This window comes from Tupaia chinensis, unplaced genomic scaffold, assembly GCF_000334495.1.
Source record: "Tupaia chinensis unplaced genomic scaffold, TupChi_1.0 Scaffold000406_1, whole genome shotgun sequence".
NCBI classification, from domain to species: Eukaryota; Metazoa; Chordata; class Mammalia; order Scandentia; family Tupaiidae; genus Tupaia; species Tupaia belangeri.
In genome coordinates, this window is record NW_006159908.1 from 2128707 (window position 1) to 2142904 (window position 14198).

Below are 14198 nucleotides of genomic sequence, written 5' to 3' on the forward strand. Positions count from 1 at the left end.
ATCAGCAAAAATGGGATTTTAAAATATTAGAATCTTGAAAAAAATTGGGGGCAATGACTACTTTACATACATATTTAGATATGCTAGTATATATATAGATCCAAGTAGTATTGGAGTCAAGACGAATATCCCCAGCTGACCACCAATCCAGGCCTTCTAGAAGCCAGAGGACACATGAAGTCTACTTCCTCTAATACTGGAAAACTAGGTTTTTAATCAACACACACAAACAACACTCTCTCCTCTTTTTCTCTGGCAGAAAATATTTAAAATTTACAGGGACTAAATGTCTATTATGAAAGAAACAAAATAATTAGAAGATGATTTGGGAATTAAGCAAGAAGAATTAATATAAAAGTTGAATTCTTAAATAACACTAAATTTTTAGCATAAAATGTAGAAAAGATTTGGACCTACATTAAAATTAATCACCAGCTATGTATCAAGAGTGAGTCTATAACCATCTGTATACAAAATAAAGATATCTTTCTCATGCTGTTTATATTCTAATAGTGTAACGTAGAAATTGCATTCTATCTGATATTGGTCATTGTTTTAAAGTAACCCAAATTCATTGATAGGAAGATGTGGTCTAAGAAAGCTCTATTGGTTGGGGTAGTAGGATGCTGACAGATAACAAGATCTATGTTAATTCATATTAAGCAAGCGCAAATGCCAGTCTCCAGGCTAAGTTGAAGGAAGGTAAATACAGTACACACGAAGATAATATTTCTGCCTTAGAGGACTATAAAAGTACTAACTCTAACACAAGCCTTCATGTATTATACTAAGATGCATAGTACTTACTACACTTTACAAACTTACTTCATTAAATAATCAAAATAGTTCTAAGACATATGTGATATTCTCATTTTAAAGTTGATACAATTCTGGGACCAGTAGGTGGCATAATGGCTATGTCTCTGGACTCCCATGTAGTCGACGGGGTTCAAGCTGTGGACTTGGTGGCATAAACTCATGCTGGGCGCATGTGTGTGCGTGCCCAAGATTCCGAGAGGAGAATGGAGAAGGGATTGCAGCATGGCCATCCCCCCTGGTGGTTGATTTCTCACTGTCTGTCTCCCTGTCTGTCTCTCTGTCTGGCGAGTGCATGTGCCCTATAGCAAAAACCTCTCCAAAAAAAGTTAAAAAAAAAAAAAAAGATGATACGATTTTAAATTAGGGAAATGAAGTATCTTCCCAGAATAGCATAGCCATATTTAATAATAAAACTCCAATATCTATGAATTAAAAATTTCTTTTCTTTCCCCCCACCCAGATCCTTCACATAAAATATTCTTGAAAGCACTGAAGGGAATTATTGGAGAAGACTGCTTCAAAGGAGGTGACGTTTATAAAACAAAATAAAACTTAAATATCACAGGGCTTCAAGATGATCTTAGAGAAATTTAGCTCCAAATTTTTTAACTGGTTAGAAGTAAGGTCCTAACACTTATACAATTACTTAGTGAAAAATCAAGCATTAAAACCCTGATATTTTGATTTCCAGGTAAATTCTGTTGTCGCCATATCACACTGCTCTCCTAATGTTCAGACATCTACATATATTAAAGATACGTATCTATTTAAATATATTTCCTAATATTTTCATTTCTTAATTTCTTAGAGGCTGTTGAAATTCATGAAAAATAATTTCTCTACTTACTTATAATTGAATTTTTGCTGATTTCTTTAATTATATAAAAAACGTTTAAGTGTTACATATACCCAAAATACATTTCAGAATAAGAATTACCAGGAATAATTGGAAATATTTCAGAATGGAAAAGCAGTCAATTTGGCTTGGCACTTATAAATACATTAGTATCTAATAACAGAAACTCAAAAATTTCAGTCAAAAACTGATAGAATTAGATGAATAAAAAAAATCGATAATCATAGTTGGAGAGTTTCACCTCTTTTCTAGTAGTTTAAGGAACAAAGAGATGAAAAATCAAAAGAATATAGAAGCATTGTTAGTTGGCTGGGTCTAATTGGTACTGGTAGGACACGCTTTGCAATAAAAGCAGAATATACATGCTTTTGATATAGACTATATACTGTGTGATGAAATACTTTTAAATTAATTTTAAAGAATTGCAAACATGCATATATGTTCTTTGATAGGAAATTAAACCATGGATCAATAATCAGCATAATTAAACCACAGATAATAAATTTATATATAAAACTCAAATATTTATAGAATAAATATTTCTAAATAACCCATGGATAAAAAAAAGGAGGAATTACAAAACACTTTAACTCATTGGAATTCAAAGCACAGTTTATCAAAATGTATGGGATACTGCTAGAGCAGTGTTTTAAGAAAAAATTATAGTATAAATGGTTATAATTGGGGTAAAGTTTTTAAATCAATGACTTAACCTTGCACCTCAAGAAGTTCCAAAAAGAGAAGCAAATTAAACACAAAGCAAGAAGCATCCAATGATGAATTTTAGAGCATAAATTAATAAAATGTTGAACAGAAAAAATAGGAAATAAAACAACAAACTCAAAAAGACAATTGTTTTAAGAGATCAATACAATTGGTAAACTTCTAACCCTATTAGCTAGGACATAAAAAATAGTTGACTTAGGGACTAGCAGATACTGTGTACTACTACATGGCTGACCACAGTTTTTGTCCCAGACTAGTGACTTGAAAATCACGCCAGGGGTATATACGTGTATGCCCAAGATCTTGGGAGAAAAATGAAGGGAAAGTGATTGTGACATGGTCATCACCCTTGAGGGGGTGACTTCTCATTTTGCCTCTCACTGTCTCTGCCTCCCTCTCTCTCCATTGAGCTCATGCACCCTAAGGCAAAAACCTCTTTGGAAAAAAATAAATAAATAAAGTGAGGTTGACATAAATTATCATGATCAGAACTGAAAAAAAAAATAGTACAGATCCTACAGTAAGGATAATAAGAAAATATAAATAATTTTATTTTGATAAATTCACCGTCTTAGATTCACAATCTGAATTACCAACTTAAAGATTAATCTTACTTTTAGAAGAATTTACCTCATTTTAAAATAGAAACTATATTTAACACACTTTACTTATTAATCACAAATTTAAATCTACTAGAATGTCAACAGTATCTTCAATTGTCTGAAGTTTGGAATCCCTTTCTTAAAGATTACATAAAACTAATAGATTTTACTCAATTGTTGGGTATTTATTTCGATTTTGTAAAATAATGAAGGCTAAAATCTCTACTAGATAAAGGCAGAACATTTTCTTTATATACTAACAAGTGAAAAAGGTCTTGTCTATTGTATTTATGTAACCTTCATTTTCCTTATGATATGGACATTAGTTTTCCTTGAGATTACAAAGATTTTTTTTCTGGAAAAAAAACACAGTGCCTATAATGCTATTAAATATGAGTCTCAATATATTGGATATATTGTCAACAAAATTTCAACTTAAAAAAATTTCATAAAGTATATATTCATTTAAAACTTATCTGGCTAAAAAAACACTTATCTGGCTAAAATGAGAATTATACAAATTACAAAAAACATAATATCTATTAGAAGTTACAGTTCTCTTAATGTGAATGATTTAGCTAGCACAAATGAAACTAATTAATAACACCTGAAATACATTCTTCCACTGAACTGATGACCATCTGGTTGACCTTGCACACATCAATAAAGGGTGGTCTGTAAATCACTGTTTCACAAATGCTATCATTACATCATTCCAACACAAGAAGGGATGGAACATGCATGAGAGAAGAGACCACTTGTTTTACACACTTGAAAACTGACTGTGATGCTCACTTGGACTGCAAGTAAAACTAGACTACATGAATTCTTCTGACATTCTTCCTAGAAGCAGATAGGCAAAGAACCAAGACATAGTGAAAGAATTCAAGGCAAAAGAACTAGTAGGTAAAGAAATTATATGAGAGTTATAAAAATGCATATTGAAAGAAAAGCAAGTGGTGAAATGACCTTGGTCTGATGCAAATTGAAATTAATTAAATATCTTTAAAACATCTTTTGATTCCTGGTGTTTGCTTGAGAAATACTGGTAGAATATTTAAAATATGAAATAAATGGTAGAGGATATTTCCATATGTATATAAATTTATTGGTAAATATACCTCAATCCTGTACAAAGTTTTATATTTGATGTCAAGAATAAACCATGTTGGATAAAACTTAGTAACCTACTCAGTGTGCTACTCAGATAAGTTATCATTAGATTAATAAGAAACTTTAATAACAAATTTTAAATATTTCTTATTATGAGTAGCTCAAGGCATCTCAAGCAGTGACACCAAAAAAGTATCTTAAGAAAATGCTATTGAATTAATGTTTGAAATTTGTATGATTTAACAATTGTTTTTGCCCAAAGTACTTTTCCGTGAAACCTTGTCTAATATAAGGTTTATTTTGGTAGTTTAAGTTTTTTTTTTTAATTTAGAAATTTCAAAATTGTATTAAATTTATTCTCCCTGTTGACATATCTATTAAAAACAGCATTCAAGTTAGGAAATATCCTGTCTCTGATTATTTAACAGTAATACTCTTGGAAAAGATCTGAAATTATAAACGTTGGGTTGTTGGGAAAGTCATGAAGCATTTTGCATAGAAAAACACAGAAAAATACATCATTGATTTTTCTCGATGATCAAATAGAACTTCAGAGCAATACTATCATGCCATAGTCAACACAAGTTATAAATTAAAGTAAGTCTTATTCTGCAAGAATCTGTATTGAGTTTGAGAGCACTTCAATTATTAGACATATGAGGCAGCAGGGGGTGGAATGGTAAAGGCACCAGACTCCCACATGGTTGATCACTGTTTGAGTCCCAGACCCAGCAGCTTGACATTCATGTGAGATGTATATGTGTGCATGCCCAAAACCCTGAGAAAAGATGGAGGAGAAGGGATTATGGTATGGCCATCGACCCTGGAAGGTGAATTCAAACTTTCTGTCTGTCTCTCTTTGTGTCTCCATGTGAGTGCACGTGCCCTATAGCAAGAATATATATTTAAAAAATTAATTAATTAACTTAAAATGAAAATTAGAGATGCAGTTTTTTAAAAGGCCATCATAATTTTAAGTGACTACATAGCATAGCAGTCACTGTCCTACTTAATATCAAGTTTGGGTATAAAAGATTGCATCATTTAATTCCTTCTATAAGATATAATTTATAACTGTATTTTTAAACACATACTTGATGAATTACTTCAAGTCATGCACTTGTTATTATTTACATTAAAATTCTGGATTTGATATAATAGAAAAAGGGCAGCTGTAGCCACATCTAAGTTATTAGAACACTCCATGTCCTTACAGACCAGGAGAAATAGAGGGGATAAAGTACTGCTAACACTTTTTTTCTTTTTTATTTCAAATGGTACTTCATAGTTCTTAACTTGGCAGAAAAGAATGTGAGCAGACTATAAGATGCTTATTAATTAAGGAAAAAAGAAAAAGAAAAAAGAAAAGGACACTTCAAAGGCCAGTTCTATTCTTCACAACTTAGCAGAAAAGCTATGAATTTTAAGAGGAATGCCTATCTTGGAGGCTAAGGAATCAACTAGAAGCTTATGCACTCTAAGTTCTAAATATGGCTCCTTCTAAGCTTATGATGACCTTGGAGAAAGCACTCAGTGACTTAAAAAGAAAGAAAGACAAAAAGATAGTCATTTGACAGATAATCGTCAACCATACTGCTTTTCAAATTTGAGATAACAAGGAGTTTCAGAGATGCTCTCCTATAGAAAGACGTGAGAGTATATCGGTTATCACATGAAAGTGAAAATATGTACAATGATACAGGTATATGCAGAGTTGAGAGGTAATAAAAATATAAATAACCTTGATTGGCAAAATGGTGCTGCTCATCCATTTCCTATTCCATCTGTCCAATTCATATGGGTTACTTAAGTGACCAAAATCACCCATCTGCAAATCATTTCAACTATATGTGTTAAGGCTGGCGCATTCATTTGGCAAACCATTCCCTCAGAGGACCTTACACCTTTTATGAATGCGAAAACTCGAAATCCCATCCATTTCCTTAAGCTTCCGAAGATAACACTTGTACACAACAATCAAAATATAGTTCCAATTATTTTTTCAGTTTCTTTTCAATTAACTAGGGGACTATGCCAACCTCAGGAATCCTTTGTAGAAACTGACAAAACACAATGAGAACAGCATATGGAGTAACTAGTTTTGAGGCTAAGGCCCAAAATTTATTGGGAGGACTTTTTTTTTTTTAATAATTAAACCTGCATAGCTCTTTCTGCTGCTGAGGATTAGCACAAAGGGGGTGCTCCTCAATATAACCAGGTGAATGATAAGATCAAAGATCTTAGGCTTTGAATGTTTTACCCTCTCTCCACATGCAACACATGCAAATATAGAAGAAACTTGGGGGGGGGGGGAAAGGTAGCACATACTTTCATAAAAATACAGCAAGCATTTTCATAACTATTGTCTCAAATACACTAGAGGGCATTTTTCTATCAATGAATAACTTTAAGTTGTTATGTCATCCAAAAAGCAGCCCAGTAAATCTTTTTAAAATTAATTCTCAGTAATGGTTTCCCCTATTTTAGTTTATTAATTTTTGAATCTGGATAAAAAAATACTTCAAATAACATTTTTTCCCACAGTATTTATCAACTCTCTTACCATCAAATGTTAAATAAACTCTTGCTTGGGGCTGGGAAGATCCTTTTACATAGAGAGAACAAATAAATACTCCAACCAACACGCAAATTGCCCGGAATGCCATTTCTTCAGATTTGCAAGTTAATATCCAAGGGAAAATACCTTTAAAAGAGAGATAACAAATTTGTTTTTATCTCATCTCACATTTTAGGGATACCAAAAAAAATCAATCTAGACAGAACCCCTGTTGGAAAAAGATACATCTGAACTTTTACAGGAATGCAAACAGTAGGAGGTGCTATAACTTTGCTTCTCAGATGTGAACATTTGAATGATTCATTGGTATCTGGAAGTCTTTGCAACAAGAGAAACTGCTTCATCTTTCAGCAAAATAATGCTAACATCAAAGCAGAACAAAGGAGAGAGGAAAATTTATTGATTACCAAAGAAATCAAATATTTTAACTAATCTCTCTAAAACTCCTTTACATTAAAGTGACTTAAAAATGCTATCAATAGGGTAGTCCTGGATAATAACTTTTTCCTCCATAAACATAGTAGCAGTGGAGAAATCCCACATGAATATTTGTGTGTACCCACTCACTATCATACCCACTAGCTGGTTTGGAGTAATTGTTTCTGAAATGGTGTTTCTTTATATAAACCTATGTGTGCTTTCTTGATCACTGAAATCACTTGAATCATTTATTGGCCAATTTATCCAGGTAACCAGGCAGCTGTTAAATGATGCAGATGAAGTAACCATGGACTCATGCCAAATTCAAACCAATGACCTGGTGGTGAGCAATCCAGGAAGCCCCGTATCTACCAATGCAAATTTTTAATAAATGAACCAAAAAGTGGGCTGTCAAAATTCTGAAGGATAAATCAGAGAGACTGCTTGACACTGTAGCTATTCAGTTGATACATGCTGTTAACTAATTTCTGAGTAAGAAAGATCAGATAATATGTTAGGACAAACCCATAGGAACTCTAGTGGCCAGGCTATGTAACGCAAACTCAGGACCATAAAAGAAATCTCAACATTTTGCACCCCAAATTATACAATGACATGGTATGAAATTGTATGCCTTTTTTTTTTAACCACACAGATGGAGGAAACCCTAGACATGTTTGTGTTGGTAATTTTCAAAAGAAACAGTTTCTTCCTGCTTCCACAACCTCTTCACCCTGTCATCCCTAAATTAACTTAGAAGAAACTGATTTTATGGGTGACTTTCCCTTAGTAATTTGCCCCTTGGATTTGTTTACTTTACAATTAAATCCAAGGGGCGGGGTGGGGGGGGGGACTATTACTATAATGAATCTTCTCATAGATTAAGCAGGGCGATAATATTTGCACAATTTTTACATATCGCTATTACTAGTATCTTATCTGATACGTCTCCCCAAAAAAGAACATGTGCCACAAATTGCAAAGAATAACACTGGGATGAAATGACAGGTTAACTGAAACTAGCCTTTAGCACAATCTGATTTCGGTTCTACCTAATGCACCTAAAGCTACGAGGGAGGAGAGAGACCAAAAGTCAGGTGTCTCAAATATGCGCGCCCCCACCTCCACCCCCACCCCAAGCATGTTACAACTTATTCCCTTTAACTCACTTAGATGTGTTGTTTGGTGTTTTCACTTCTAACTGCAAACGAATAACATGTAACAAGAGAATTCTTTCAAGTCTTCTCCAGAGCAATTTGGCCTTAGAAGGCACTGTAGTACTCAACTTTAAACTCTCCGCAGGTGTCACAGCCTAAAGAAACAACTCAAGCCAGGCTCTCAGCAAGAAAAACGCTTCCCTGACAAACCGCGTGTGCCCTGAAGAAAATGTCCAGACTCGAGCACACCGATGTATGAAGTCAGTACTCACATCCAAAAGTTTTAGATTTTGCTAAATTTGTAACGCCGAATATATCGAATCCAGCTTACCGAGGTCAGAAGAAATCAGCACGGAAAAGTCATCAATTGGCTACCGTGTTGGGCCCGCGTTGTGTCTCTAGCCCTTTCCCCCAGAAGACTTTAATTTCTAGAACGTCCCAACGGTGAAATTCTTTCTTCCCGGTCCCCTGAGTTTCTTTGTAAAGGAATCCTCAGCGCTGTAGTGCTGCGGCACCCGGAGCCCGTCTCGGCGTCGCTCAATCAAGCACCTCCGACTGAATGGAAAGTAGCCGGCGCGGGGGGCGAGCGCTCGGGTGTCCGATTACAGCGACGCGGCGCGCGGCTCGGGCTGCCCGGGCGCGCCGGGGCGGCGCGCCGCGGCCCGCCGGGCGCCCCCGCCCAGCCGGCTCGCATCACCGGCGGAGCACACCCGGCCGCATCTCCACCGCCCGCGAGGCCCCACCCAGAGTGCGCCCGCGAGAGGGTGGCAGGGAGCCGCGAAGGCGGGCGGGCCGGGCGGGGCAGACCCGGGGAGCAGGCTGCCCCGGAGATGCAGGAATGCACTGCAGCAGGCTGGAGGACGAGCCCAACAACTCTGTTCTTTTTTGCACCCCGCACTGAAGTGAACAATTTGTAGGGTGCGCTCCAAGATTTTTGTTACTGTCAGCTCCTGGAAGGCACACAGGCGTTGCTTGACAGTAAATATAAAAGTGCAAAACAGATTTTTTTTTTTCCCCCGAGAGAAGGATCACTGCGTCCTTTTAAGGCAAAGAGGTGCGTCTTTAAAAGGAAATAGTCTTGTCCTGATCCTGCAACAAATTTTCTAAAACTGGTCGGGACGAACTAACAATCTTGCCGTTGAAGTTCATCCTTTTAATGGATATTGTTTCCTATTGTGTTTCCTTAAGGTCCTGAAGGCAGTAATTCTGTTGACCTCTCCACATTGACTTACTGACTCACCTTCCCCTCCAGGATACTCCAAAACATAATTACCAGAATTTATTTCACAATTTCATAGAGGAAGGCTATTGTGAAATGTGCTGGACAGATTGAAGTTTACAAATCTAGACAACAGCAGTCTTACCTTTAGGTATACTGGGTAAACTTTGGAAATGACTTTGATATTTAAGGGAAAATTCCTTCTGGGGACCATAATGAACTTAACGTTTGAACATCCGGAGAAAGGAGTTTGGATCCCCATGAAACGAGCAAGCACTTGCTTAAAATTACTGTGGCTATAGCCCAGTAGATGTCACTATATAGAAAGAACATGGAATATAATTTCTTCACATTATACTTTACCATTTTCTTCCTGAAATGAAGCAGAATCATTAGAAACTGTATCATGGAAAACACTGCTGAGTGTGAAACCACTGTTCAGTGGGACAGTTTAATAAAATCTCAGGAAGAAGCAAGATGACAAAGTCAAATCTCTCCATTGTGGGCACCGGCTTGTGTCCAGTAGATATAATCACATCTCTGAGTCTTGCTGTCTAGTTGAGAAATGAAAGGATCAAATCAAATAAGAATGGAAATTAAAAAGCTCAAAAATTATATTACAGCCCTAATATTATCTTTAAAATGATCTGTGTTTATAAAAGAAATTTCTGTTCAAATGAATGTGTTATTTCAAGAAAGATCAACATAGGAGCAGTTGAACTATTTGTTTAATAGTATGATAAAAATATGGGCAGCTCTTTGACATAAGTTCATAATAATGGATGTGTGTGTGTGTGTGTGTTTCAGTCAGTGTCTGAGTATGTGGAGATCTTCCTATTTCAACCTCAGGAGTAACTGGGATTATACACACTGACCACCTTGCTTGGCTTTTAGGGCAGGTAGGAATGAAGCCTGACCTAGAATTTCCATATGGCCTCATCTTGTCCAGCAACCACTAACATGGCTGGGCCTTTAATAATGAATTTAACCCATGCAACACCTGACAGTGTCAAAAACTAGATATGAATGTGACTAAGCACTGAGCTTGCTTATATTTGTGAAACTGATGAAGGTACACATTACATCCTGTCCACTAGTATCTTCCTACTGATATCTGAAGGAAAGAATAAATCATTAGGAAGATGGGTACGTTGGGCTAGCCGATAACCTGGTCATTCAGCCAGCTGGATCTCACATGGCCAAGCATGCAGTTTGAGGCCTGTACCTTGTGGCTTGGAAAACACACTGGGTACATATGCATGCATGCCCAAAATCCTGGAAGGAGGGAGAAATGGAGGAGAAGGGATTGCCATAGGACCACTTCCCATGGGAGATGATTTCTTGCTTTCTCTCTGTCTCTGTCTCTGTTTCTCTGGCAAGTGCACATGCCCTCTGACACCTTTTTAAAAAGAAGGGGAAGGGGAAGAAGAAGGATATGAGCATTAACAAATTATGTATTTATTAATGAAAATGTGGAGCCATTAGAAACTGATTACATTATAAATCTATGTAAGGTAGCATTGTTTAGACATTTTATTTTCAAGTTTCAGGGAACCAAAATAAAGAAACGCCTTGTGAAATGCATGTCAAATGGTGTATTTACAAGGGAGTTTAATTCCAAACTCAATTTACAAAAACCCAAAGAATTAGCTTAATCTCTCACACATACTCACAAGACTTTGGAGACTATGACAAATAGCTTAGATTTAATCACAGTCTATGAAACTGGTGATGAGATTCCCTGTGTCTTGCCTGAATAAACCTCTTTTCAATGTGCTCTTGGGATTTAATGGTATTTGCTTAGTACTCAGACATTTACAGCTGGCCACACCTCAAAATGAATCATAAAAGCACTAATCAACATTAGCCAGGAAAGAAATCAAGCACAAAGATAGAACTTGTGCCTAAAACTTAGGCCACAGAGTGAAATGTTAAGAGTGGCGCTAGGTGTCCCTAATAAGATTCATTTCTGACTCCACTGACGCAAAGTACTTAGAAACCTAAAACACCTTGACAAAACTGGAGTTATATTAGACGTCTTCAAAAAGCTTATAAAAAATATGCATTATTAAAAAAACAACTACACATGGTATTCAAAAAATTTTTGCATTAAAATAAACTTGTTCTTTAATTCCATTGCTTTTACTAACTTGATGAAATCTCCTCTATAAGAAATTAGTGGCCAGTGCCACTGTTTTAGGATGCAGTCTTCAACTCTGTCTTCATGGTGGGACATAACATGAATAATTGAATATATGGGTTCAGGACAGGGGCACAGTAAATGAAAGTAAAGGACTAATGATACAACCAACCTTAGAGTGTACTAATTATAGTAATTAGTAACTAGTAAAGTAATAGTAATGAATTTCAGAAGATCCTATTAGTGATTTTACCTGCCCCCATCAAAATGCTTGATAAAAACAGCCACATTAAAGTGCTTAGAATCACCTTCATCAAGATGTTACAGGGACTACATGGACTCCCATGTAGTGGACCATGGTCTGAGTCCCGGACTCGGTGGCTTAAATTCATACCGGGCTAGTGTGTGTGCATGCCCAAAGATCCCAAGAGGAGAATGGAGAAGAACGGATTGCCATGTGGCCATCCCCCTGTGGGGAGGGGGGTGTCATTTCTCGCCTTTTGTCTCCCTGTCTCTCTCTGTCTTTCTGGCGAGCACTTGTGCCCTATAGCAAAAACCTCTCCAAAAAAAAAAAAGATGTTTCAGAAGCAGTACAATACCTTATACTCTAAACTTTCTCTGCCTGTCAAAGTTCAGTGGTTGTATCTTTAATAGTTTATGTTTTGGGTGATCCCAAAGAAAGTTATTTAACTTAAACTCCTGCTCTGATTTTCAGTGATTCGCTTATCTTAAAGGGCTGTGCCCCTATGAATTGTTTCCTTTCTAAATTAATGAGAATAGATTTCACCTATATGAATGAACTACTCTAAATAGAGAATCTCAAACATTTGTCCTGGGAGAAGATAGACCTCTCATTTGCCAGGCACTTCGCATGTCATCTGCACATCATTCTTTAATGAAGTTACTATTTTACACAAGAGAACACTGAAAATTTTCCCCAGAGTCAAACGGATAGTTCATGTTGGCATGGAATGAATTCGATTATCTCAATGGCTAATGGTTTTGCATATAAATCTGAGCTATAGTTTCCTTTTCCCTCTACTTCTCTTTTTTCCTTTCTCTTCTCCACTTCTCTCTGTGTATCATTTACTCAGCTTCCGGATGCTAGCCTTTAAATTTCCTGAATTGTGTCTTTAGAGAGTCCGAACGTCATGGGTTTATGTCTTTCACATCAGCCTTACTTCCTCTTGGCTTGCATTAGTGGCTCTGACACCAAGCTGGTCAAACAGGTCTGGACTAGAAGTCTGTGTAGAATTGCTATCTGCAGAATTGATAGGCTTTAATATTTCCTCTGTCAAAGTCATTTTTTATTTATCAACAGGACGAGTGTATCTTTACTTTCATTCTTAATTCATTGTGAATTTATATCCCTGCCCTGACCCTTGATCTCTTCCTTTGTTGATAGGAACTAAATTCTGTGCTTCTCAAGTGGGAGGCTCCCTGGTGACAGGGGCTTGCTCTGGAGAGAAAAACTGGCCAGAAAGAAAACTTTCATTGTTTTCCTCCTTTTACCATTGTGATTTTGAATCAAAGGAATATATAAATTCTTACAAAATTCAAAGTTTAAGCCTTCAATATTTCTCTAAGCATCTTTAAACATCCCAAACATAGTAAGGTGCATTATTTTTCAACTCAACCTAAAGAGCAGCATACTATTTCTAACTATATGTTTCAGCATTTGAAAGGTAAAGCAGAATAGTAAAGAATTTCAGAAGAAATATCCTGTTAGTGATTTTACTTTAGTGTCAAAATATCACATGTGCATGACCAAAGTTGGGGAGGAGTGTTGTGATCATTCACACGTTCAAGACAAAGGGTATAATGTAAACTCTGTATTTGGTCCTTACTGGAACACTTCAGGTGAAGCCTCAGTGAGAGTAGATATGCGTCTTTGAGATTATATAACAACAGTTGCAATGTAGCCCACAGTTACTTAATAAATAATGTTTGCTAGGTGAATCTATTCACACAAGCCACAGCTATTTACCGTTTGCGAAAAGCCAACTGCTTTTCTGGCTGTATTATATCTAAATCTTTTTTCTCCTCACCTGGGAGCACAAAACCTTTTCCCATATCTATTCTCACAGGAGAACCACGAGAGGCTTCGTAAGTGCCTCTGATTGTCAGATGTGTGTAATGAGGCTCAAAAATAATAACCAGCTGGAGCAATGGAGACAAGACTGTTAGTTATGGCTAATTGACTCCTATCTACAACCCGTTAGCACGGGTAAAGGATTTTTCTGTGTAATCTTCCAATTTTGCCATTTTCCTACTCTTCTTGGAATATTAAATTGTGTAAACAACTTCCACATTTTAGCACATACATGCTCATAAAAAGTCACATGAAAAGCTCTGTTGTGTTCTCTCCCAGTGACTTCAAGGAGGTAGAGAAGGTCGTGGAAGAAATTTGAAAAGATCCAACCACTTCTTATATTGATTTGATTTGTTTCAAGTCATGATACATATTGCTTTGAAATATCAAGTGACATTTAGTAACATAAAAAAGGATATGAGATTTTTAAATTTTCTAACCAATACGACACAATTTAAAATATATGGCTTTTGGAT

General features: G+C 36.3%; 1 protein-coding gene across 1 annotated transcript in view; it reads right to left on the minus strand.

The window, feature by feature from the left end:
- SEMA3C (semaphorin 3C) overlaps positions 1-6815 on the minus strand; it is a 194960-nt gene extending 188145 nt beyond the window's left edge. The window contains exon 1 of the mRNA XM_027774140.1: positions 6680-6815. Coding sequence (XP_027629941.1) covers positions 6680-6782 — 103 coding nt within the window. The 5' untranslated portion in view covers positions 6783-6815. The remainder of the gene's footprint in view (positions 1-6679) is intronic.
- Positions 6816-14198: the final 7383 nt, after the last annotated feature.